Consider the following 27,854-nt stretch of genomic DNA (forward strand, 5'->3'; position numbering starts at 1 on the left):
TTTGAGACTCAGTATATTCCATTGTATGTATAACACATTTTATTTATTCATTCATCTATTAATGGACATTTAGGTTGTTAACATGATCCAAATAATTGCACAAGGGCCTTTTCAAAAAAAAATCATAGCATGCTAATTCTGATACTCATATGTATGGGAAAGTCATCATGTAAGAGTAGCCAGCAAAATTCTGATTAAAAACTAATGAGAGACGACTACCCGGTATGATTTTAAGTCACTATATTGTAAAACCACAGTAACTTTTATTATTATTAATTTAAAAAATTGAAGTATAGTTGATTTACAGTGTTGTGTTAATTTCAGATGTACAGCACAGTGTTTCGGTTATACATATACATAGTAGGTCCTTGCTGGTTATCTATTTTATACATAGCAGTGTGTATATGTTAATCCCAAACTCCTAATTTATCCCTCCCTACCCCTCCCATAGTAACTTTTAAATTTTGGCACTAGTATGTGAATAGACAAATCAATGGCACAGAATAAAGAATAGAGACAAACTTAAATGCATCCAGGAAACTAGTGTAGGGTAAGGGTCGTTTCCTATCAGAAAATAAATGGTTTTGTGACACTTAGGTTCTATTTGGGGGGAAATTAAATTGGATTCATATTTTGACCTTATATAGAAATGATTTCCAGGTGGATGAAATGTTTAAATGTAGATAAATGAGACCATTAAAGTGCTAGATGAAAACTTAGGGGACGATTAAACATTTATATTTTATATGTAAACTGAGCAATGTCTTTCTGAGCATGACATAAAACCTAGACATTAAAAAAATACTGAATTTTAACTACATGAATAACTAGAAGAAAAAAACTAGAAATGTGTATATGACATAAAATATAAACAAACTCAGAAAACAAATGACAGACTGGGCAAATGTTTGCATCATAGGAGTCACTTTCAATAAATCAATAAAAAGAACAGAAACCCAATAGGAAAAGAGTCAAAAGTTAGGAACCACATCATAGACAGAAAAGAAAATAAAAATTTAAACATATGAAAAGTTGTTTAGCCATACTTAGAGATATGTATATTAAAATGAGACCATCTTTTACCTATTGCTTGACAAAGATACAAAATGTGTTTGGTAATACACTACGTTGGTAAGGCTATGCAAAAACAGACCCTTATACATTATTGATGGGACTATGAATTGGTATAACCTCTTTGGAGCAAAGCTTGGCAGTATCTATTCAAAATATAAAATGCTTACATTCTCTAACATAGTACTATTTGTAATAGAATTTTGGAAATATTCTAGATGATTATTAATAGAGGAAGAATTAAATTTATATATAATAACTAATAGAAGCACCTCATAGGGGTTATCTCATTTAATGCAGCAGTCCTGTGTGAGGAGCATGGTTATTAACGCCATTTATATGAAATGGACTACATTGCAGTCATTAAAAAGAAGGCAGCTCTACCTCAAAATTTAAATTAGGTGGTTGGGATTAATATATACACACTACTATATATAAAATAGATAATCAACAAGTACATACTGTATAGCACAGGGAACTTTGCTCACTACTCTGTAACAACCTATATGGGAAAAGAATCTGAAAAGAATAGATATGTGTATAACTAAATCGCTTTGCTGTACACCTGAAACTAACACAACATAGTAAATCTACTGTACTCCAATATACAATAAAAATTAAATTTAAAAAAATCAGAAAAAAAGAAGGCAGCTCTAGATACACTGACATTTTCTGAGAATTCCCTTAACTGGGGGGATTTTGAGCAGTCTTAACAATTGCATTTTTCTTTAATTTTTAATTAGATTTAAAAATTATAAATTATTATATGCACGTTATAAAAATATTGAAAGAATCCTGAAGTAAATAAGAAAATAATAGTATCCTACTTATAATTCTACAGCTTCTCCCCTTTTCCTCCGTAATACCCTGTGGACATCTTTTTTTGTTGTTTCTGGTATTTTAATGAAGGGTAATGGCCATTTTTGTTGATTCAGCCATGTATATACCTAATAACTGAAACTTGTCAGGAACATTCCTTATTGGTTAAAATGAGTGAACTACTACACATTTACTATAGTTTCACTGATTTGATTCAATATATATGTATATGTATATATTTTATTATAAGATGGCACAAGTGGTTTTTCCAAAAATGATCCAGTATTACACATCGAGTTAATTTAAATTAAAGTGCTTTTCAAACTTTTAACATTTTGGTTTCATTTTTCTCAAAAAGAAGTAATACTTCCTTAGACATCAGACTTCTGGAAACCTTGTGCACAGCAGAAAACCAAAAAGGATCTGAGCTCCTGAACTAACCATCTACTATCCTTAGGCTTTTTTCTCTGATGGTGGTCCTATGATTCCTAATTTACATATAATGGTAAAAACCTAGATTGTTTATCTCACAGTAGACTAAAAGCATATTAGGAGGGAAAGAGGTGCCAGAGGTCAGGACTTCGAATGCAGAGTCCCACTATGGAAGCACCCAACAAGGTTTACCCTGGGGTATTGTGGTTGATGGGCCTAATAATGACTTTGATTTACCAAGATTTTGTTAGGTTTATTTTGTTCTTTTAAAATAAGGTCAGTAAAATGAGCACTGCATTTTAGTAAGATTTTTTTAATGATACATTGTAAAGGTCTTTGGCACTTAAATTTTAATTATTTGCTAAAATGCTTTTGCATTGCCTTATATGGTGTTTAATACATGGTGAATGAAGTGTTATTCTTCATTGTGAGATAACTGGGGTGTTAGTATATTTTAATGTTGCAATATTGTCTCTTGCCTAATATTACTATGAAATACATGCAAAATGTTCTTTGTGATTATTAACTCTAAGCTCTTAGCATACCACCACTTTTTTTCCTACGTTAGTTTATATTATTTTGTCTTCATTTCCCTTTAGCATATTTGTCACATTGTTATTTCTCTTAGTATATGTTTCATTATACTCGGTATTCACTCTAATTTTACCTCCCATTGATCTTAGATGTTAACAAAATACTCAGCTGTTTTGTCAGGGGATGCTTTTACTGATAGACAATAATGAAATAAGGTTGATTTCTTCTTTCAACAGAAGTTCTTAATGAAGGTTTTTTTTTTTAAACACAAGTTTAAAAGTGGAAGTGTACTATTTTTTAATGTGTGAATATGAATTTTTGTAATCAGTATGCTTAAAATTACAACATTACTTTGAAAACTGCTATTGCTTATTTCTTCTTAGGAGTAGTGAAGAAGTTCTTACTGCAGAAGATTGTGAAAATGTCTATCATCTGGTTTATTCAGCTCATCGGCCAGTAGCAGTAGCAGCTGGAGAATTTCTCTACAAAAAGTAAATCTGTATTTCTGTTGTTCATTTGTCTAAAGTATACTTTAATGGAAGTAATTTATTGTGTTATCATTCATATTAAAATATATATAAATATAACTTATTAAAAATTATTCAGTACCGGTCTTAAGCCTATTTTTGCGTTACAAAAAATATATTTTTCAAAATAATAAAAGGTTTTACTTCGAGTACTTTGATAACGGTTTGATATAAGAACCACAGGAATCCTTTAGTCTCTTTTCTTTTATGTTGCTGTTTAACACCTCAGATTAGGTAGTATAGATAGTGTGAATATCTAATCACCGAAAATATTTAGTAAATGTTATGTAATGGCTTTTAAAGAGAACAATTTGAACCACTTGGACTAAATTGTAAGATTTTAGATTGTAAAATCTTAAAGATTTTATTAAAATGCTCATTTGGGGTGAAGCATTTATTAGAAAGAGTACATGATGTAAAACATTTACACTACAGTTTTCTATTCATTGTTATCCAGTGATAACTTTTGTTGTTTATAAGAAAGAATGATCATGATACCCGTAGAAAGAGGCCACTAAGTTCAGACTTTGGGATAAATTGTGCAAGAAGGATAGAAGGAAAAGACATGTCATTTTTAAAGAGAAGAATGTTTATCATAGATTTATGTGCATAAATGGTATAGGTTAGTCATTGTGATACTTTTATAAAAAGAAATGCTTGCTTAAAATGCAGTAAGGGTTTTAAAAAGAAGTAATTCACAATGCAACTAACTTGAGAAGTTAATTTAAAAGGATTTAGAAGTACCACCAAGTGTGAAATGAAAAAGGTTTATAGCAATTACTTAGTATAAAGTTGGAAAATACTGTACCTACCCAGCTCCCATGTACCCCTTTGTTAAATGCTTAAATATGGAATTCAGACAGTTTTTTTTAAATTAGGAAATTTTTGTTTTAAAAGTAAGTATTTTGCATATATTATCATAGGCTCTTCAGTCGTCGAGACCCAGAGGAGGATGGAATGATGAAAAGAAGGGGACGACAAGGTCCAAATGCCAACCTTGTTAAGACATTGGTTTTTTTCTTTCTGGAAAGTGAGGTTAGTTGATGTTCATGTTAGTACTTACGTTCAAAACAATTTGGAGGTGGGGTTCAAATGATGTAAATCTTAAAATCTTCCAAATATCGCAGTGAGTGTTGGATAAAATAGAGTTCTACCAATTCCACACCAAAAAAAATTTTTTTCTGTGTTAGTAAGATACTCAAATAGTATATTTATATGTAGTGCTAAGAGCATGAATTTTGGAACCAGAAAGACCTGATTACCGATTGGGCTTCCCTACTTATTATTTGTATAACCTTGATTCAGTTACTTAATCTTTCTAAGCCCATTTTCCTTGTAAAAATGTGGATAATAATTTCTTAGATAACGCTGAGATAATCCATGTAAAACTCTTAGCACAGACCTAGCATTTTGTTAGTTCTCAATATTTGGTACCTGTGATTATTACTGTTGTTGCAGATACAGATTTACATTTAACATCAGCTCTTTTAGGTCTCCCTTAGGTTGAAAACCTACCTGTTCACCAGAATTTGAGAGGGCCCAACATACATTTTTAGTATATGTGTATTATTTAATCAGTGTTAGGGCCTTTTAATTAGATTTTCTAATTGTTTCTATATATAGAAATACAGTTGGTTTTTGCATATTGACCTCTTATCTGCAGTTTTGCTAAATTCACTTTTTAAAGTAAGTTTTTAATAAAATTCTTAGTATTTTCTATAATATACAATCAAGTCATTTGCAAATAATGATGATTTTACTTCTTCCTTTCCTACATTCATGCCATTTTTTTCCCCAGCCTTATTGTACTGGCTAGGGCATCCAGTAGAATGTTGAATAGAAGTGGTGAGAGTGGATAGCTTTGGATTGTTCCTGATCTTAGGGGAAAAGCATCCAATATTTCAACATTAATTACGTTTTTAGTTATAGGTGTTGCGTAGCTATTTATTATATTGAGGATGTTTCCTCCTATACCTTTTTTTGCTGAGAAGTTTTTTTTAATTTTATTGAAATATAGTTGATTTACAGTGTTGTGTTTAATTTCTGCTCTGCAGCAAAGGGACTCAGTTATACATATGTATATTCTTTTTCATATTTTTTGTTATGGTTTATCACAGGATACTGAATATAGTTCCCTTGCTGTACTAGGACCTTGTTGTTTATCCATTTTATACATAATAGTTTGCACCTGCTAATATCCCAGACTCCCAGTCCTTCCCTCCCCCACCTCTCCACCCCCTTGGTAACCACAAGCCTGTTCTCTATATCTGTAAGTCTGTTTTTGTTTCATAGATATGTTCATTTGTGTCATATTTTAGATTCCACATATAAGTGATATCATATGGTATTTGTCTTTCTCTTTCTGACTTGACTTCGCTTAGTATGATAATCTCTAGGTCCATCCATGTTGCTGCAAATGGCATTATTTCATTCTTTTTTGTGACTGAGTAATATTCCATTGTTTGTATGTGTATGTGTATATACACACACAAACACACACATATCTTTCTTTCTTTTTTGAGGGGGGGGGGGTGCCCCGCAGGGCATGCAGGATCTTAGTTTCCTGACCAGGGATCGAACCCATGCCCGCTGCAGTGGAAGCATGGAGTCTTTTTTTTTTTTTTTTTTTTAGCATCTTTATTGGAGTATAATTGCTTTACAATAGTGTGTTAGTTTCTGCTTTATAACAGAGTGAATCAGCTCTACATGTATCCCCATATCTCTTCCCTCTTGCGTCTCCCTCCCTCCCACCCTCCCTATCACACCCCCTCTACGTGGTCACAAAGCACCGAGCTGATCTCCCTGTGCTGTGCGGCTGCTTCCCACTAGCTATCGGTTTTACATTTGGTAGTGTATATATGTCCATGCCACTCTCTCACTTTGTCCCAGCTTACCCTTAACCCTCCTCGTGTCCTCAAGTCCATTCTCTAGTAGGTCTGCGTCTTTATTCCCATCCTGCCCCTAGGTTCTTCATGACGTTTTTTTGTTTTGTTTTGTTTTGTTTAGATTCTGTATATATGTGTTAGCATACGGTATTTGTTTTTCTCTTTCTGACTTACTTCACTCTGTATGACAGACTCTAGGTCCATCCACCTCACTACAGATAACTCAATTTCGTTTCTTTTTATGTCTGAGTAATATTCCATTGTATATATGTGCCACATCTTTATCTATTCATCTCTCAATACCACATCTTCTTTATCCATTCATCTGTCAATGGACATTTAGGTTGTTTCTATGTCTTTGCTATTGTAAATAGTGCTGCTATGAACATAGGGGTGCATGTATCTTTTCAAATTATAGCTTTGTCTGGGTATATGCCCAGGAGTGGAATTGCTGGATCTTATGGCAACTCTATTTTTAGTCTTTTGAGTGGCTGCATCAGTTTACATTCCCACCAACAGTGTTAAGTGGAATCCCTTTTTTCCCCACCCTCTCCAGCATTTATTATTTGTAGACTTTTTAATGATGGCCATTCTTACTGATGTGAGGGGATACCTCATTGTAGTTTTGATTTGCATTTCTCTAATAACCCGTTGCGGAGCACAGGCTCTGGATGTGCAGGCTCAGCGGCCATGGCTCACGGGGCCCAGCCACTCCGCGGCATGTGGGATCTTCCCGGACCGGGGCACGAACCCGTGTCCCCTGCATCGACAGGCAGACTCTCAACCACTGCGCCACCAGGGAAGCCCAATGAGCATCTTTTCATGTGCCTATTGGCCATCTGTATGTCTTCTTTGGAGAAATGTCTATTTAGGTCTTCCACCCATTTTTTGATTGGGTTGTTTGTTTGATATTGAGTTGTATGAACTGTTATGTATATTTTGGAAATTAAGCCCTTTTCAGTCACATCATTTGCAAATATTTTCTCCCAGTCTGTAGGATGTCTTTTTGTTTTGTTTATGGGTTCCTTTGCTTGCAAAAGCTTATAAGTTTGATTAGGTCCCATTGTTTATTTTTACTTTTATTCCTGTTGCCTTAGGAGGCTGACCTAAGAAAACATTGGTGCGATTTATGTCAGAATGTTTTGCCTGTCTTTCTCTTCTAGGAGTTTTATGATGTCTTGTCTTATATTTAAGTCTTTAAGCCATTTTGAGTTTATTTTTGTGTATGGTGTGAGGGTGTGTTCTAGCTTCATTGATTTACATGTGGCTGTCCAGCTTTCCCAGCACCACTTGCTGAAGAGACTGCCTCTTCTCCATTGTATATTCTTGTCTCCTTTGTCAAAGATTAATTATCCATAGGTGTGTGGGTGCTGAGACATTTTATCATGAATGGATGTTGAATTCTGTCCAATGCTTTTTTCTTCATCCCTTGAGATGATTATTTTATCTTTCATTACATTAATATGATAAATTATGTTGATTGTTGTTTTGAATGTTGAATCAACCTTGCATTCCTAGGATAAACCCCTACTTGGTCATGATCTGTTATCCTTTTTATATATATATATATATATATATATATTTTTTTTTTTTTTGCGTTACGCGGGCCTCTCACTGTTGTGGCCTCTCCCGTTGCGGAGCACAGGCTCCAGACGCGCAGGCTCAGCGGCCATGGCTCACGGGCCCAGCCGCTACGCGGCATGTGGGATCTTCCCGGACCGGGACACGAACCCGTGTCCCCTGCATCGGCAGGCAGACTCTCAACCACTGCGCCACCAGGGAAGCCCCTTTTTATATATTGCTGGTTTTAGTTTACAAATTTTTTGAGAACATTCCCTCCATGTTCATGCAGGGTGTTGGTATGTATATATATTTCATTGTAACGTCTTTGATGGGTTTCGGTATCATGGTAATGCTTGTCCCCTAAAATGAGTTGGGAAGCTCTAGGGCCATTTTAAGCTTCACAGAATGAAGAGAAATGATTTAGTTATGTATTGAATTGATAAGTAATCATGTATTTTGTATTTTAAGTAATCGTTACAACTCCCATTAAGTTACAATAAATTTGTAGTATATTTTATAACTGAGAGTAGTTCACCCGTGTAATACAGTTGGCCCCCCATATCTGTGGGTTCTGCATCTGTGGATTCAGCCAACAGGGGATTCAACCAATAGTGGATTGAAAATATTTTTTGAAAAATTCCGGAAAGTTTGAAGAAGCAAAAGTTGAATTTGCCATATACTGGCAACTATTTACATAGTATTTACATTGTATTGTGGTACTATAAGTAATCTAGAGATGATTTAAAGTATATGGAAGGATGAGCATAGGTTATGTGCAGATTACACCATTTTATATAAGGAACTTGAGCATCCTCGGAAAATCTGACAGGGGGTCCTGGAACCAATCCTCCTTAGATATAGAAGAATGACTGTATTGAGTCAGGTACTAAATATGCATGCATATAGTCTCTTCAAAAATAATTTTCATGTGAATGATTTAATGATTATTGTGAGAAATGTTACTACCTAGCAGGGTTTACTTATACATAGCAAGCTAAGGCAGTTCTTCTCTGTCCTTTCTTCCATTTGACCTCAAAAAACAAATTGTTTGAGTTTGCACATGGTGCCAACAAAGCTTCCATTCTTTTGATTAAGGCTAGTATGATATTTGTCTAAGAGCACATTGCTCTTCTTAAATTTTAGTTACATGAGCACGCAGCGTACCTTGTGGATAGCATGTGGGACTGTGCTACTGAGCTGCTGAAAGACTGGGAATGTATGAATAGCTTGTTGCTGGAGGAGCCACTTAGTGGAGAGGAAGGTAAGGATGTTTAATTATGGTATTTTTGTTGTCTAGATAATTTTGAAAATAGAGTTTACTTATTCCATTTCTTTATCTTTTAGCATTAAAATAATGATTCAAAGTCTTTGAATAATTTTGTTTTCATACACATGAATATTATGCTATGTAGAAGGATATAATTGCTGTCAATATTCTTTATTTTGTTTTATTATATTTTATCTTTTTGTATCTGTTCATATTTTCATTTCTCAAATTGTGGAGCAGTGTTTTACAGATTTGTAATGCTTAGGAGGGTTTAACTTGTTCTGAACCTTTTTGTGATATAGTAATGGGATTTTCTTTAGTACATTAGGTCAGATTCTGTCACAGGCAGAAGGAACTGTTATGTAATATTATAAATGGCATATAAAGAAAAGAAATAGGTTGACTTTCTGATTTTTTTCTTTCAGCGCTAACGGACAGACAAGAGAGTGCTCTGATTGAAATAATGCTTTGTACCATTAGACAAGCTGCTGAATGTCATCCTCCTGTGGGGAGAGGGACAGGAAAAAGGGTATGCCAACATATTTTCAGTATTCTAAATTATATGTCTCTTTTTCAATATCTTTTTTAAAGTTCTTATTTGTAACCATATAATCAAATTTTTGAATCTTAAATTTTATTTTTCAGGCGATCTTTGCTTATAAATATGTGTTAGAAGTAAATTTTAAAGCATTAGCAATTTGCGAAATCCACGTTCCTTCCATAAGATACTTTGTGAGTTAACTACAGGAGATGCAGTGGTTGACAGTAACTACAGGAGATACAGTGATTGACAGTCCCTGCCTTTAAGACCGCATGTTGTGCAACATTTTAGAATGGTGTATTTGTCTGTTTTGGTTTATTTATAGATTTGCTTTCTTTTAATAAAAGTTAGAAATAAAGACAGGATAATCATTCATTAATATGGGGGAAATTCCTATTTCCTGGGATATGATTTTAATACATTATTTCAAAGTTCACATATATTTGTATTGTAGACCAGAGTTGCACAGGCTTTCAAACTTTGTGAAGCACAAAAATACATTTTTATATTGTGACCTCGTACACATCTATATATATGTGTTTGTGTATAACTGAAACAGAATTTCATCAAACAATACTGCAACTTAGGTGATGCATTCTATTTTCCTTTGTTTTCTTTTCGTGTTTTTTTCTTGTTTTTCTAATTGCTGGTCGTTACTTATGTTGATTTCATAACTCATGGATCATGGCACAACTTATAGTAGACTGAAATCCTACTCAGTCCTATTATTATATAAACTCCTAAACTACATTTCCTAACTGCTTCTCCTTTCATCCAAAGGTAGAGTTAGTTAATCTAATTGGGTATTGATTTTGCCTCTAGACCTATTCAAAGTGTTGCTATTTTTAAAAAATATAATGTGCAAGCTATTCTCTTTGTTACTTTTGGGTTTCAAGTTTTATAGTAGAAATTCTTGTATCCATCATTACTTATTTTGGATATCTTAACTTAAAGTTGAGCACCTAACAGTGTCAGTGGGCTTATTAATAAATACTTAGAAACTTTGTTGTGTTAACCTTAGGTGCTAACAGCAAAGGAGAAGAAGACCCAGTTGGATGACAGGACAAAAATCACTGAACTCTTTGCTGTGGCCCTTCCTCAGTTATTAGCTAAAGTAAGTTTGTGTCAGTATCAGGAGTGTTACTAAGAAATTACAAGTTTTGTTTGGAAGTGCCACACAGAATTTTGCACTTATCATAATATTTACTTACCATTATTGTGATGTTTTTGACATGATTTTTTTTTTTATTTTAAAGTACTCTGTAGATGCTGAAAAGGTGACTAACTTGTTGCAATTGCCACAATACTTTGATTTGGAAATATATACCACTGGACGATTAGAAAAGGTATGGTGTTTCTGTGTATAAAAAACCTTGAAGAAAAATCGTTAACTTAGTTCATCCCATCATATTGTTTATTTATATTTTTTGAAATATGTTTTTGTAACTTTTAATGTAAAAGGAAACCTGTATCTTGTATGCCATACATATTTTAGATAAGGTGGATTTATTAGAGAATGGCACTAATGAGGTTTCCCTTTGATTCATGCCCATGTCCGTACCATCATTGCTAGCCATTATGTGACTGTATCACTGATCATTTATGGAGATTAGGGGTGGGTAACTAGATAATAACAATTGCAAAATGAAAGCAGCTAATATCCATTAAATACATTTACTGTGTTCCAGGAACATATGTATTTATATGTATTAACATCTCACCAAGGTCCTATGAGATAGGTAATACTATTCCTGTTGAAGTTGGGGAAATAAGTTTGGGTGGGTCAGTGCATTTATTTATTATGACTAGAAGAACTTAAAGTATGTCCTACTAACCAGTAAAGTTACTGTGTTTGAAGCTGTTCATCCCAGTTGTATAGTCATTTTATGCCTATCATATATACCTTAGTTTTAATGAAGAAAACTTTGATTTTGCAGCATTTGGATGCCTTATTACGACAGATCCGGAATATTGTAGAGAAGCACACAGATACAGATGTTTTAGAAGCATGTTCTAAAACTTATCACGCACTCTGTAATGAAGAGTTCACAATTTTCAACAGAGTAGATATTTCAAGAAGTCAACTGATAGACGAGTTGGCCGATAAATTTAACCGGCTTCTTGAAGATTTTCTGCAAGAGGTATATATTACAAGTATTTTGTCAGCTGTGCCCCATTGCGCACCCCCCCACACCCCCCAGAACCAAATTAGTCACTAGTCTTGGTGATAATCCCTAGCAGTATGTTGAAAAGTCATTCAGACTTTTTGTTCTATGATTCATCGTGATACTATTATTCATCCACCAAAATAGGAAGGTGGCAAGAATCTGCAACTAAGAGAGGGTGAAAGCAAAGCTAACATCTTTCCCCTTTTTTTAATTTAAAGAAATGATCTGGGAAGTTTCCAGGGTTTAGTTGTACAAGAGGCTGTTAGGGAACAGGGTGTTAACAGAACAGAAAAGTTGAGCTAGACTGTGGCCACGTAACCTCAAAAATTGGGGTATTTCTTAACATTTTGGAAGTTTATTTATGGTCTTTGATATTATAAAGCCTTGATAAATTATAGCCACTGTCGACTTTGTTGTTTTGTTGTTCTGTTGTATTTCCAAAGAGGCTTAAGTGTGGTGCTCAAATACACTTGTATTTTTATTGTGATTTTTATCTTTTCTGGAAAGGTACACTTAACAGTTTAATTGATTTGCATAAAGTAAAAAGTTGTGATTCTCAAATTAATGCATTTAGCCTTTTCCACATCACTTTTGTCATTAATGCTGCAAAAAATGATGTGGACTTTTGTAATTTCTAGTTACTTTGTTTAGCAGTTACTTCTTTAACTTTCTTATTTCTGTGTATAACATTTCATGCTTACTATGTTTTGCTTAATTGGAGGTTTGTGCAAATATGTTGATGTACGAATGATCACATTCTTAAAAATTGTAATGGCTCTACTATTGGCTGGATATGATTCTGATTAGGACAAGTTAATTTAAAATCAAACTATGGTTTGTTAATTAAGTTTAATTACTTACCTTGTATAAAAATTGATGGTGAAAAACAAGCATTTTTTTGAGAGACCTGGGGTTGAATACAGTAAGTTCGATAGTATTTTTAAAAATTTGTAAGTTTCTTATAGTGAGACTCATAAAATTGTCAAAAACTTAAGTTACTCTAAATTGGAAAGTTGATACCCAGAAAAAGGATTAGTATATCTAGTCCTTATGCAGAGGATTTTTTCCAAATTAATTTTAATTGGTCTGATATATCTTTCTTGAGCACTATGTTTCATTTACTTAGTAGATTGTCCTTTAGGTATTATCTTTTATGGTCTCTTGCTTGTCCTCTAATATATTTCTCTTTATTGTCCCAATGCATTTATTACTGTGAAAGAGTAGATGTCTTCATTGTTTTGTGTCAAAATCACTTAAAGGAAAAAAGGAGAATGTCATTCAGTTTTTCTCTCTTGGGTATAATGTATCTGTTATAACAACTCTATGTTGACCCATTATTCTGGCCACATTGCTTTAAATTTGGCCAGGTTTAAGTATTGAATGACAAAGTTATTTTGTGGTTTTTAATTAGGTTATTCTTTATTTTCAAGGTGTGGAAATCACCAATGTGATAGCCTAAGATTTTTCACTTTTGTGGTTATTAATGTTTAATATGATATAATTAACATTCATAGGGCGAAGAACCTGATGAAGATGATGCATATCAGGTATTGTCAACATTGAAGAGAATCACTGCTTTTCATAAGTAAGTTGAATCTTAAAGTTTCTGATTTCTTAAAACTGTAGCAAAATCAGAACCAAATTGCATGTTTGGGGATTATAGTGTCAAATTTTTTGCTGGATTTCTTGTGCTTTTGGGAAAAAAGTACTTGATAGAGTCATGTTGTGAATTGGGGAACAACAAATTACCAACTAATATACTTTTTAAAAATACACATTTTTTTTGTTGTTCTTGTGGGCGCATGTTAGAAAGTTTACTACATTTTACTTTAATAGTATTCTTTTAACACTCAAGTCCAGAACAAATGTGATTAAGCTTAACTTTTTAATATAACTTAATTCTTTTTTACAGTGCCCATGATCTTTCAAAGTGGGATTTGTTTGCTTGTAATTACAAACTATTGAAAACCGGAATTGAAAATGGAGACATGCCTGAACAGGTTTTTATTTATTTACAAGTTACATATTTAACTTTGAGAAAGAAGACTTGTGACTTGTAAAATTTAACTGTATTCTCTTTGTTCTTTTATAGATTGTTATTCACGCACTGCAATGCACTCACTATGTAATCCTTTGGCAGCTTGCAAAGATAACTGAAAGCAGCTCTACAAAGGTTTGTGGTGGTTCAGTGGCGTCTTTTTTTATTAAATAGCATTAACTTTTCAGCAAACTTAAACATAAGACATATCAATAAAATCTTGCTTATTTCTAATCTATTTAGGCATGTTTACTTTTAAAAACAGTTATTTGTAGTTGTATATTCAGTGAAAGAACATTAATATGTTTTGTTTAGGGTATGATTCTAAATTTAAAAAATCACATTTATATGTGGCATAATTTATGGATTTCCATATCATTCTCAAAAGTACTGGGTACATAAAGAACTACAGATTTTGTAAATCATGACCAAGAGCCTTTGAAACATACAGATACAGCTATTGGGTTATATAAATTAATTATTACAAACCACCTGTCCCTAGATCTTATGCCTCGTATTGTTTTGGGATCTCCTTATTCATACTCAGGATCTCTGTACTGATGTTCCAAATTCATGATAAATCACTTTCTGGTTGAGTGTAATGTGCCAGCTACTAGGTCATAGAACTTTCAAATTTTTATCTGTAGTGGTAATCCTTGATGTGTTTAGTAATTGAACTAAACAGTACTGCCTTTTCATTTGTAAATTAGAAACTTAAACTTCGTACTTGTAGTAGTAGATGTTGCCTTAAATATTATTTGGGCACATTTTTATAAATATTAAGTAATTTTTGTAAGCTATAGAATTAGCTGTTCATAGTTATTTTCCTCAAAAAGGAATCCTCTTGATAATCAGTTTGTTTTGCATAATTCACAGAATAATTTTAGAATTTTTTTGAGGTTTTTAAGCACAAGATGCAATTATATCTACAAATGGATGTTTTCCACCTTGAAAAGACAATGTAGTACTGTTGTTAAAATAGTGTACTTTTTGTCAGACACCCAAAAAGTTTAATTCAATATCAAGCTTGCAGTAGGAACAGTGACTGTATTAGCAAATATAATTGCTCACCTAAATCAAAAGCATTGAGTTACAAATTAACATGGGAAAAAAGGTAATACTTTTAGTAGAGGAAACAGGGTAAAAATGAAGGTTATTAAATGCAAAAATTATTTCTACTGAAGCTTGGTTGAGTTTTCTTCACCAAATCAATCTCTAAGTTAAACCTGTTTTTATTTAACTTGTCTATTGCATATACCAAATATGTACTGATACTCTATCGTTTGGCATCCAGTATCAGGAGACGGGCCAGAGGTTATGCCTTAAATAAATTAGTGTGGCTGATCTTTATAAAGTAGTTTTCTATTTTAAATTAACTGATGTAAATATTTAGAAAAAGAAAAAAAAGATTCATCCTTTTAGTGTAGGTTAAAATTTTTTTTTCTTAAGTGGAGTAATACCACAAAACTAATTTTTCTTTGGTCCCTCTCTGTTTTTAAAAAGCACAACCACTATCCTACAAATGAAAAATGAAACATGCTGTCCCTTTTTTATCATTTATTTTATTCCATTCATCAGTCAGCCACTCATCAAATTACAAAGTGAGGATGGAACATAAATCTTTACTTCTTAAGCATTCTGAGGTAGTGGATTTATATGGATAGCCATATATAGTCATATAAGTTTTCTCATTCTAAAGGACCCAGATCACATAGGATATTATGCGTTAATATACCTGGTATTTTTTTTGATAAAATTGTATTCTTATATACAGATGCTTTTTCTATATGGTGATATTTGGCTTTGAGTGAATATTCTAACACTCAGCTTTGTGAAAACATATATTTACTACACCACCAGTATTTATATATTCATTAATGATATGCATGTACTAATAGTCTGAGGATTTTAAGTACTAGGCCTACAATATTAAGTACATAGTAAATTAAGTGTATTACAGAATGAACAGAGAAATGGAAATTGAAAAAGGCTGAGTTAAAGATGATATAAACAATATTTTTAGATGTCAGCTAATTATCATGAATGTACCTGGTGTTTTTAAGCCTGCAATTTGTTGAGATTTTAAAAGTGGTTTTTGTTTTCCTTTTTGATAAATAATAAAGATTTTAAATCTAATATACAAGCAGAGTTAACATAGTTAAATATATGGTGATGTTTTATGTAATTTAAAATATCTTAAATATTGAATGAGTTTTTAATACAGTATTTTAAAATGCTCATGTTAAATTTTTTCAAGGAGGACTTGCTGCGTTTAAAGAAACAGATGAGGGTATTCTGTCAGATATGTCAACATTACCTGACCAACGTGAATACCACCGTTAAAGAACAGGTTAGTAATTACTATAGATAGCAGTCTTTTGTAAGCAACCCTGAATAAATATCTGAACTAATATAGAAAATTTAAGAAATACTGAAATTGGGCAAAGTAGAAATATCTTGTATCTGTCTGTATATATACTATGCTCAAAAAATAGATTAACATTAATTCCATGTGGAGCATTATAGATTACCCGCATATTGCAGTTATTCTGTGTTATTGTTTCTTTATGCCACACATGGTAAACAGACCCATATATACAAAGTAGGTGTATGCAGTTACATAAATTATTCCTGAAAGCAACAAGTATAACAGATATGCCTCAGGGAGGAAAGGTCCATCTGGTTTTGTTATCTCAGAGTATTATCAGATGTTGGCATTCCTGCCCATTCCTGATTGTGTGAGTTATTTTTTCTTATGTGGACTTTGAAATAAAAATTTTAATCACTTCCGTCTTCAGAGTGTTACCTTCCCACCCCATATGCCCTCTTGATTCCATTGCTGCCAAGCTTCTCAGTCTGGAAATACATTGTTACTTGGTGCCATGGGTAGTTTTCCCATCTGTAAAATAACTTCTGATCCTGGGACCAAGAGCCTATTTAGTTTTGAACTGTAACAATAAAGGACTTGGGACATTTTCTTCTCTACAATTCAGATAAGAGGGACAAAATTTCAGAAGGTAGTAAAATGAGTTTATAGTTAATGTCTTAGAATAGGATTTCAGTGAAGTATACACTGATCTAAACTTAATACATGAAGTATTACTTGATATATTTTCATAGGCCACCAAGATACTCAGCTTAATATTCCGTATTTCTTACAGTGTTAGCACATAATTCCTTATGGGTTATTGTGTGTAATCTCCTTTATATATAATCTGTTGTTCAGGCCTTGGAGATTAATTATTTGGTCATTAAATAGCCTGTGTACTAGTCTTCCTAACAGCTTCCAGGAATATGTCCTGGTTAGCTCACAAGACCTGTCAGTTCACCTAATTAGTAAATGTCACCACGCTTATCACTGTGTATCCTTACTGTGTATGTTGCAAAAGCTTTTGTAAACTCAAATATCTTGATAGGTATAAATTATTACTATAGTAGTAAAATGAGAGGAAGAGACCAAAAGAAGAGGTAAAAGCATAGAGAAAAAAATAAATGTGGTTAGTTCCAAAAAGGCAAAGCTATTATTAAAATCTGCTTTGAGGTCTATATTATAATCTGTCCTTCTAGTAGTAGTCTTCCATTAAATGTAATTTTCTGTTGACTTTGTGATCACAAAATTTTATTTTCCTTATCCCTTCCCAACAAATAACTAAATTTTTTCCAGTTACCTTCTGACTACTTTTACCAGTGTTTGACTCTATTTAAAACTCCTGGCAGAGTTTTTTTTTAACATCTTTATTGGGGTATAATTGCTTTACAATGGTGTGTTAGTTTCTGCTTTATAACAAAGTGAATCAGTTATACATATACATATGTTCCCATATCTCTTCCCTCTTGCGTCACCCTCCCTATCCCACCCCTCCAGGCAGTCACAAAGCACCGAGCCGATATCCCTGTGCCATGCGGCTGCTTCCCACTAGCTATCTACCTTACGTTTGTTAGTGTGTATATGTCCATGACTCTCTCTCGCCCTGTCACAGCTCACCCTTCCCCCTCCCCATATCCTCAAGTCCGTTCTCCAGTAGGTCTGTGTCTTTATTCCTGTCTTACCCCTAGGTTCTTCATGACATTTTTTTTTCTTCTTAAATTCCATATATATGTGTTAGCATACGGTATTTGTCTTTTTCTTTCTGACTTACTTCACTCTGTATGACAGACTAGGTCTATCCACCTCATTACAAATAGCTCAATTTCGTTTCTTTTTATGGCTGAGTAATATTCCATTGTATATATGTGCCACATCTTCTTTATCCATTCATCCGATGATGGGCACTTAGGTTGTTTCCATCTCTGGGCTATTGTAAATAGAGCTGCAATGAAGATTTTGGTACATGACTCTTTTTGAATTTTGGTTTTCTCAGGGTATATGCCCAGTAGTGGGATTGCTGGGTCATATGGTAGTTCTATTTGTAGTTTTTTAAGGAACCTCCATACTGTTCTCCATAGTGGCTGAACCAATTCACATTCCCACCAGCAGTGCAAGAGTGTTCCCTTTTCTCCACACCCTCTCCAGCATTTATTGTTTCTAGATTTTTTGATGATGGCCATTCTGACTGGTGTGAGATGATATCTCATTGTAGTTTTGATTTGCATTTCTCTAATGATTAATGATGTTGAGCATTCTTTCATGTGTTTGTTGGCAGTCTATATCTTCTTTGGAGAAATGTCTATTTAGGTCTTCTGCCCATTTTTGGATGGCAGAGTTTTTATAAAGCTCCTCAAGATATAACTTCATCCAAAAAAAAAAAAAAATATATATATATATATATAACACTTCAGCTTTATTGCTTTATTTATTTGTTTATTTATTTAGCTGTGCCAGGTCTTAGTTGTGGCATGTGGGATCTTTAGTTGTGGCATACGAACTCTTAGTTGCGACATATGGGATCTAGTTCCCTGACCAGGGATCGAACCCAGACCCCCTGCATTGGGAGCGTGGAGTCTTAGCCACTGGACCACCAGGGAAGTCCCACTTCAACCTTATGTTTATTATACTGTCAGGTTTGCCTGATGATTAGTAAGCAGACCCTCACTTGGTTATGTTTTTTTTACTTAATCATCACATATACTGACAATGAGAAGTCCTATAGATTTTGTGATCTCTCTTCTAAGAGATCTTCTAGGAGATATTCATCTTCTTGGTATAAGTGTTTTTCTTCCATAGAAGAAAAGAATGGTACCAAGTTTATACATTATTTGATATTTGAGAATGTATACCATGAGACATTGTGGTATATATAGTGTAAAGGGTGGGGTTTGGAGTCAGGAAACCTGAGATTGAGTCTTGATTGCATGTTTTGATGATGTTAACATATTGTACAAATCACTTAAAAAATTAAAAGAAAATTGCTGAAAATTAAAAAATATTTGTGAAATTATCTTGCAGTTAGTAAATCACAATGCAAATATCAGTAGTTATTGTTGAAAAAATTACACTCTTCACTTTTAAAATCTTAGGAAAATAGTAGACATTGCTTTTCTTATGAGTTTCAAATATAGAAAGTTGGATTTTATTTCCACATTAAATATGTAAGTTACTTGTGGCAGTTCGTGAGAAACTTTGGTTTATGGCATGCTATCCTGTTTTTTTATTTTTTTTTTTATTTTTATACTAGGCCTTCACTATTCTATGTGATATTTTGATGATCTTCAGCCATCAGATTATGTCAGGAGGGCGTGACATGTTAGAGCCATTAGTTTACACCCCTGATTCTTCATTGCAGTCTGAGTTGCTCAGCTTTATTCTGGATCATGTCTTCATTGAACAGGATGATGACAATAACAGTGCAGGTAATTTTATTGCCATCTTTTTGTTAAATCTGTGTGTCTACTATAAATCAAATTTAATTAACAGCAATGTAAAGTGTTACACTACTGTTTGATATTTTATTCTTAAAACATGAAACACAGGTACATTTTCCAGTGCAATTTGTGTTCATTGCTTGTAACATTGTAAAGACAATGTGGTATCACAGAGCATAGGCTTTGGAATCAAATCTTTGTTTCTCACTAGTTGTGAGCTTGTTTTTCTAATTTGTAGCTACCTTACAGAACTGTACAAGTTAATTAAATTGAGCAAAGTGACTAGTGTAGTGCCTGGGCATGTAGTAGGTAGGTACTCAACAAAATTTACTTCTCTTTCCCCTTAATCATTGGTAATACCAATATTCAAGTAATTAGAGCAGAATAAAGTGTTTCTTTAAATGACCTTTTTGTTGTATACTTTCATAGCATAATTTTTCTGTAAAAGTCTGGGGCAGTACAGAATGTTACAGGTAAATAATCAAACCAACGTTGCCTAGTGTTAAGTTACTCTTCGCACCCTAATTGCATACGCAGATGCCTTACTTGAACAAGAAATCGTGGAAAAACAGATAGTATTTGGTGACTTCTTCTGGGTTTTTTTTTTTCCAATTTGAAGTTAAACTTGAAGGATATATAACGTCAGTATGTGTATGTCCATACATAAACTGACACATCACTGCAAAGCTTTTAACTATATATAATTCTAGACATGGCTTGTAGCTTATTTTTTATCAATAGAGAGCTTTGTTCTCAAGTATTAGAAACTTAACCAGAACAGAATTGAGAAACCTAAGTAGCCAAAACAGATATCAAAATCCATGTACTAAAGTTTATATACTTAGAATTTTCCACCATTCACTTTCAGCTGTTGGTTTAGTTACACTTTATTTTTAACATTCATTTGACATTTATTGGGCAGCAGGCAGTATACTAGATGCTATGAATATCAAAAAAATGAGACAGGGTCTTTTCCTTTAAGAATTCAATTCAAGTGGAAAAGACATATCTAAAAACAAGTAATTATAATGTAATCTGACAAGTAATAGAGGTAGGTACAAAGTGTTGTGGGCATGTAGAGGAAGTTATAACTGTTCTGTAGGAGTCAGAACACCACTGAAATAAGCTAACATCAGAAATGGATCCTAAAAGATGAGTAGGAGTTTTTAAAACTTCTATAGGAAAACATAGTTATATTCCCAACACTGATACAAAATTGGTTTTGGTCTATAACCCTTTTGTTAGTTGGGGACTACCTCAACTTCATTTAGATCATAGGAAATAGGAATGAGAATAAGCTTGCCAATACTCCTAAATTTTCTGGGAGCTTCCTGGAATTACACTTTGTCTTACCTCCTTGGACTTCGTGTTTTTCTATTTCCACTTTAAAAATGAAATGTATTCCAATTCTATGGAAAAGAATAAAATGTAACACACTTGTATATACCAACCACCAGCATTTGTCAAATTTTGCTCTGTTTGTTTCATATTTGTTTTTTAAAGGAATAGATACAAAAGAAGCCCTTGTTTGTATCCCTCCCCATCCCATTATTCTTTTTCCCTAGAGATAACTGCTATCCTGAATTTGCTGTTTATCATGCCTTTGCATTTTAATTTTATTTTACTGGGAATTTATGTATCTTTTAACAATATATAGTTTATTTTCTGTTGCTAGCTTCCACATAAATGGTATCATGTTGAACATTTTATTTTTCAATTTGCTTTTTTGAGTTAACATTATTTGTGAAATTTGTCAGTATTGACATGTGATTATAGCTTATTCATCCTGACTGCTGAATACTATGTGATATGAATTAACCACACTTTATCCATTTTTATATTGATGAACATTTAGGTTTCCATCTTTTCTCCTATTATAAATAGTGTTACAAAAATGTTCTTATACTTATCTCCTTGAGCACATGTGCAAATGCTTTTCTAGTGTACAGGCATACCTCCTTTTATTGCACTTCGTAGATACTGTGTATTTTAATAAATTGAAGGTTTGTGACAACCCTTCATCACACATGTCTATGGGTGCCATTTTTCCAACAGCATTTGTTCTCTTCATGTTTCTGTGTCTTTTTTTGGGTAATTCTTGCAACATTTCAAACTTTTCCATTATTATAATATTTGTCATGGTGATCTGTGATCTTTGATGTTACTACTACAACTCGCATGAAAGTTTAGATGATTAGCATTTTTTAGCAATGAAATGTTTAACGTATGTACATGTTTTTAGACATAATGCTATTGCACACTTAGTAAGACTATAGTATAGTGTAAACATAACTTTTATATGAACTGGGAAACCAAAAAATTCATGTGACTCATTGTAGTATTCCCTTTATTGCGGTGGTCTAATCAAACCTGCAATATCTCCGAGGTGTGCCTGTATACCTAAGAGTGGCATTGCTAGATTATGTAGTCTATGTATATCTTAAACTTGACCACAAGTTGCCAGATTATTCTCCAAAGTCGTTTTATTCTTTTATCCTCCCACCAGCAACATATGATAGTTTCCATTGCTTTTCATACTCATCTAACCCCTGGTATTGTAGACCCATGGTTATTTGATTTGTTAGCCCACATCAGACTAGAAGGGGAGAATAAAATAGGGAATGCTTCTAGAGGCACTGGCAACACATAATAATAATGGCAACTGACATTTATTAAAGGCCCAGTGTGTTAGACACTTCTGTAACATTCTTTAATCCCCACAAGAGAAAAAGGTGGCTAATTTTTGATAAGAAACCTAAAAATCAGGGCTCAAAAAACTCTTAATATCTGGGTAACTTAGTCTGTAGGGGGAATAAGTCTGTATCCCTCTAGTTCCTGAGAACAGTACCAAACAATGATTGGAAACAATATTGTATAGAAATCCATTATAATCACAGAGTCATTAAGAAAAAGTTAGCTTGTATGTTCAGTGTACTCTTTTAAAAGAATGAACAGTACGTTTTAGGTTTCTAAGCAAATGACTTTGGCATTCTGGAATAGGCACTTTTGATAACAGAAACTTTCGGATGGTCTGTCTTAAACAAACTCCTATTCTTAAAATTTGGTTTTTATTTACTAGCAGTTATCAAGGATTATCAGAGTCAGGGTAAAATAAATACTTGTTTTAAAAGAGTTCTTATTTTATACACAGTATTTTTTATGTAAGTAATTTCATTTGTAAAATTTGTCAAGAGGAAAATTCTTTGCATAGCTTTTTATGTAAAAGGCTTCGTTACAATTTTATGCACAGTATCAAATAATTTGAAAATCCTTTGGCAGTACTTGGAGGCTGTAATCCGGCTTTCTCAGCTATGAATTTGGAAATAATTTTGTCCCTTTGATAACTGAATATCAAGATCTCACATAATGGATCAGAGCAGATATATGTGAAGTTACCTTAAAAAGACAGAATGGTTTCTAGGCCAGTCTAACTGAATATCTGTAATATGTATAAAGAAAGTATCTGTCAATAAAAGTTGGGTTTGAGGTTGAGTGGGGTCATCTTTAGAAGGAATAACAGAATCTCTGAGGTTGTCTGCCCCTAGGGAAGAAAGAGCCTTACCCAACAGATACTGAATATGCAGGTCTCATCGGCAAACTATCCTGCTAGGGAAGTAGATTAATGTGTTAGGCAAGCTTAGCCTGATTTCAGTAAACATCAGTTCCTCTCACTCACTCCACTTGTTCCTGTTCCCTGTTCACTAAACAGCCTTCTGATTTGACGTCACAAAAATTTTGTGTATTGGAATAAATGGGCTGGTCATTCATGAAGATATTGAGTGATTATAATTTTTATTTTATTTAAATGTTTTTCCCTTACTTTTCAAATTCTCCAAAATAAAGATGTTTTATATTGAATTTGATACACACACACAGACACACACGCATGCACGCACGCGCGCGCGCACACACACACACACACACACGGCTGAAGTAAAATACAGATGGCTTAATGTTGGAAACCTTTTTCCCCAGATGGTCAGCAGGAAGATGAAGCCAGTAAAATTGAAGCTCTGCACAAAAGGAGAAATTTACTTGCAGCGTTTTGTAAGCTAATTGTATATACTGTGGTGGAGATGAATACAGCTGCAGATATCTTTAAGCAGTATATGAAGGTAAAGTTGAAAAATGGATAGCGAGATATTTTTATGTTGCTTTTATGTTTGGTTGCCATTGAATTTTTTAATAGTAAATTACTTTTCTAGTGTAAAAGAAATCTCTTAAAATATTTAACATTTTCAGTAAAGTTTCTCATACCTCTGATCCTCCATTAATGGACATTTTGGGTTTATTGAGTTCATTTGTGTTTGGAATATTGCAAACAGCTTGTCTTAGGTTAACTGTCACTAATAGAAATTGCTTTTGTGATTTAGTTTAAAACAACAGGATGGTGTCCCTCCCCTGCTTGATGTAACATAAAAAAGTGTTTAAGAGTCAGAGAACTAGATAATACAGTTTTGGCTTGGTTACTATGCAGCTTGTGACCTTGAGTAATTCAGTACCTTTTGTGTCCTGCGTTTCTTCATCTGTTCCACTGTGATAGCTAAGGTTCCTTAAGCTCTGAAAATCTGATTTGAGTCACAGTGGGTTATTCACAAATTGTCATAAATATGTGTGAGATTCTTTAACTTGTAAGTAGTAGTAGAAAGGATATTGTTGATTGTACTAACAGAATGTGACTAAATACGGTGTGATGATTTTTCTGTAATCCTTTTTCAAGTAAAATCTAATTATAAATGTAAACATTTTTTAAGCTTTTGCTTTTACAGGATAAAACATGTAATACATTTATCAAAACCTAATTAATTCTCTCTTCAGAATACTTTCCTATATGATAGAACCATTAATAAAGTACTTTGGAACTTAAGTTATTTGGCCTGATACTTGTTAGATTTTTTTTTTAACTAAGGTTGTTTTTGAAGTCATTTTGCAAATTTTAAACTTTTAGACTTAGGTATTCTAAATTAAAGTCAATTTTGTTAGTCATATAGGAGCATGGTTATCCTGTTATCTCTGGTAGTTGTTAATGTATGCATTTTGAAACAAGATCTTAAATTAGAAAAAAAATTCCTGTGCAGTGTGTAATGTAAATGCCACATACAGTAAGTTTTCTTTTAAATGTTGTTAACAGGCTGTTAGTTTCTATAAGCCAAATCAATAAATTTGGAAACTGCTCATGAACTACATGCCATTAGCAATGAATAAGTTATGAAAGTAACTGATTACATTCATTGTCTTAATAGTTCACAAAGAGCACAGAACTTTGTTTCTGTCCTTTGTTTTATTTCTGAAAATCTGTATAACTTAATTATTGTTAAACAATATACCTCCTTAAAACCAACTGTGGAGCTTAATGTGATTAGATCTTAACTGTCTGATATTTCTGAATTTACTGATGTTAGGGATTATGTGTTTAAAGATTATAATGACGTTTTAGTAACATTCTTTCGTGTCTTTGAAGGCATAATTCTAGCCAAATAACGTTCTTGTGATATGCTTATGTGACTAACCTAAAATTAGTCTTATTGTCCAATAGTTTTAAGAGACAAAGGCCTAATTTGTACAAATTTCTTTTCTAGTATTATAATGACTATGGCGATATCATCAAAGAAACAATGAGTAAAACAAGGCAGATAGACAAAATTCAGTGTGCAAAGACCCTTATTCTCAGTTTGCAACAGGTAAGACATGAAGAGTACCAGGTTTAGGCTAGCAAAATAAGCACTTAATAGTTTTCAAGTTAACAGTTGAAAACTGGGAAAAGGTTGCAATAGATAGTTCATAAAAGTGGAAATGAAAAATACTCAATCTCACTAGTAGACATTGTGCAAGTGAGATCATTTTTTGCTTTGAGACTGGCAAGAGTGGCAAAACCTATAGCCGCCTAAGGTATGGGAGAAACAGGTTCTGACAGCAGGGTATATTGGTTCAACCTTCCTGGCAGGTAGTTTGGCAATATATGTCAAAATTTATAATGTGTATGCCATTTGAGGCAGCAGTTCTACTTCTGGAAGTTCATCCACAGTGGTAATAGGCTAACTTTGCAAAAATGAGTGTAAAAGATTATACATTGCAAAGTTATTTATAATAGCAAGAAATTAGAAAATATAAATGCCTGTCAATAGGATATTAGATGAATATATTGTGTAGTATATCTCTGCAGTGGCTGTGTAGCACTTAAAATTGGTGTAGATCTGTATTCATTAATTCGTAAAGATCTCTACAATATATAGTTTGAGAATAAAAAAAGATTGCAGTATAGCATCTCTATAAAATTGTGCACATCTCTGTGTACCTATTTGGAAAAAATAATCACCAAAATGTTAGCTGTGGTTAACTTGCTTTGGTAGGTTCCAGGTGAATTTTACTTTATTCTTTGTACATTTGTACATGTATTTTAATGAGCATTTATCAACCGTATAATGAAAATGTACCAGTCATTTTCATTTTGGCAGTGTCAAGGCAGGTTTAATTAGGCAAAAATCATTTGCTTAGTATACTTTTGTCTGTAGAGACCAAATGCATGCAGAACATAACCCAACCCATTTCACTTTGATAAACTTTCTTGCTTTTTAGAGATCTAGGTATGAAAGTTCTTAATTTCATTTGCATATTTTGATATTCTTTATTAAAATTAATAGAATTTAAAAGGTTTTAAAGGCAGCATTTAAATAACTTTTGGTGTAAAATAATAGCTGTTTGCTGTAGAAAGTTTAGAAAATATTATAGGAAAACTAGAAAAAATACAACTTATCTTTAATTTTTTTCACTTAACAGTGTTTTAATTTTTAACTTCCTAATCTTTTTTATGCCTATGTGAAATCTTATTTTACAAACATAAAAAATCATATTGCACATTGTCTTGAAATGCTGAATTTTTCATATTAATAAATCCTGAACACTTTCATGTCATTAAATACTTTCCTCTGCATTTTTAATGACTGTGTAGTATTCCATTTTATAGAGGGACTATAATTTAACCAAGATCTCTTCTCGTTTGATGTTGAGGTTTTTTACAATTCTTGCCATTATAAATAGCACTAAGACAAACATTTTTGTACTTATGTATTGTATACAGATATTACTGTTATCATTCCTTTTGGATAAAGTCTGATAATAACAATTGCTTACTCAAAGGGCATGAAAATTCTAAAGCTTTCACTACACATTGCCAGATTACTCTGTAGAAAGGTTTTCTCAGTTTATGTTCCCAGCAGATCAGTGCCCATTGCACTGTATTCTTAAGTAGTAGCCATTATCTTTTTAAAATCTTGGCAGCTTGATAATTGAAAGATTGTATTTTGTTTTGCTAACTTTATGATGAAAGTTCTTGATGTGAAGATCCATCATTTAAATGTCAATAAGAACATAGTTGTTAGTTGGTTTCCTTTTTCTTTATATTTTTATATGCTATTTTAATATCCAATTAATACCGGCAGAAAAGAATTCTGTCATAACTAATCTAAGGAGTTTCTAATGTCAGTAACTACCTCTAGTCTGAATATATGAAGTGCTACAATTTTGGTCATTTGTATCATGTTTTTAAAAATCCATGATATAGAATGAAGTACAATGCCTTATTTATAGAACATCAAGTATATTTTAAATATAAAATGTAGTATTTTAAAATTAGATGTTAATAATCCATAGTTATTAAAAAACTTTAACATGCTTTCTTTCTTTCCAAACAGCTTTTTAATGAAATGATACAGGAAAATGGCTATAATTTTGATAGGTCATCCTCAACATTCAGCGGCATAAAAGAACTTGCTCGACGTTTTGCTTTAACTTTTGGACTCGATCAATTGAAAACGAGAGAGGCCATTGCTATGCTACACAAGTAATTTCCAAATATTTTATTCAGCTTGTTTGTTAATCATGAAGTTTTTTTGTATCTTGCTCTTTTGTTTAGAATAACCAAGTTCAATTGATGCTTTATTACTTGTTTACAAATCTGTGGCATGTCTCCTTTCTTAAGAACCAGTTATAGTGCTATCTCTGTTAACACATGAATTGGGACTAAAACACCTTTTATAGAAAAGTCTTTGCTTTAATTAAAACCATACAAAATCTTTATAAATTACGTGAAGAAAAGCAACATATATTCATCAGGTATTATAGAATCTCTTTTAACAGTTTTTGTCATAATCTCTCTTGCTGGGTAGATAATGTTTTGAGATTTGATTTCTTTGTTTCAAGTTTTTTGT

At 32.9% G+C, this 27,854-nt stretch overlaps 1 protein-coding gene across 5 annotated transcripts in view; it reads left to right on the plus strand.

Annotated features, from left to right (window-relative positions):
- The window catches only part of STAG2 (STAG2 cohesin complex component), a 117,411-nt gene that overhangs the window by 69,150 nt on the left and 20,407 nt on the right, over positions 1-27,854 (plus strand). For all 5 annotated transcript variants that reach the window (XM_082865060.1, XM_082865064.1, XM_082865062.1 and 2 more), the window contains exons 13-27: positions 3,240-3,347; positions 4,307-4,418; positions 8,975-9,092; positions 9,524-9,627; positions 10,661-10,753; positions 10,896-10,985; positions 11,577-11,780; positions 13,322-13,392; positions 13,720-13,807; positions 13,900-13,980; positions 16,103-16,195; positions 19,461-19,635; positions 23,623-23,762; positions 25,227-25,328; positions 27,339-27,487. In XM_082865060.1, coding sequence (XP_082721186.1) covers positions 3,240-3,347; positions 4,307-4,418; positions 8,975-9,092; positions 9,524-9,627; positions 10,661-10,753; positions 10,896-10,985; positions 11,577-11,780; positions 13,322-13,392; positions 13,720-13,807; positions 13,900-13,980; positions 16,103-16,195; positions 19,461-19,635; positions 23,623-23,762; positions 25,227-25,328; positions 27,339-27,487 — 1,728 coding nt within the window. The remainder of the gene's footprint in view (positions 1-3,239; positions 3,348-4,306; positions 4,419-8,974; positions 9,093-9,523; positions 9,628-10,660; positions 10,754-10,895; positions 10,986-11,576; positions 11,781-13,321; positions 13,393-13,719; positions 13,808-13,899; positions 13,981-16,102; positions 16,196-19,460; positions 19,636-23,622; positions 23,763-25,226; positions 25,329-27,338; positions 27,488-27,854) is intronic.

The sequence above is a fragment of the Leucopleurus acutus genome (genome assembly GCF_964270905.1).
Source record: "Leucopleurus acutus genome assembly, chromosome: X".
Lineage (NCBI taxonomy): Eukaryota > Metazoa > Chordata > Mammalia > Artiodactyla > Delphinidae > Leucopleurus > Leucopleurus acutus.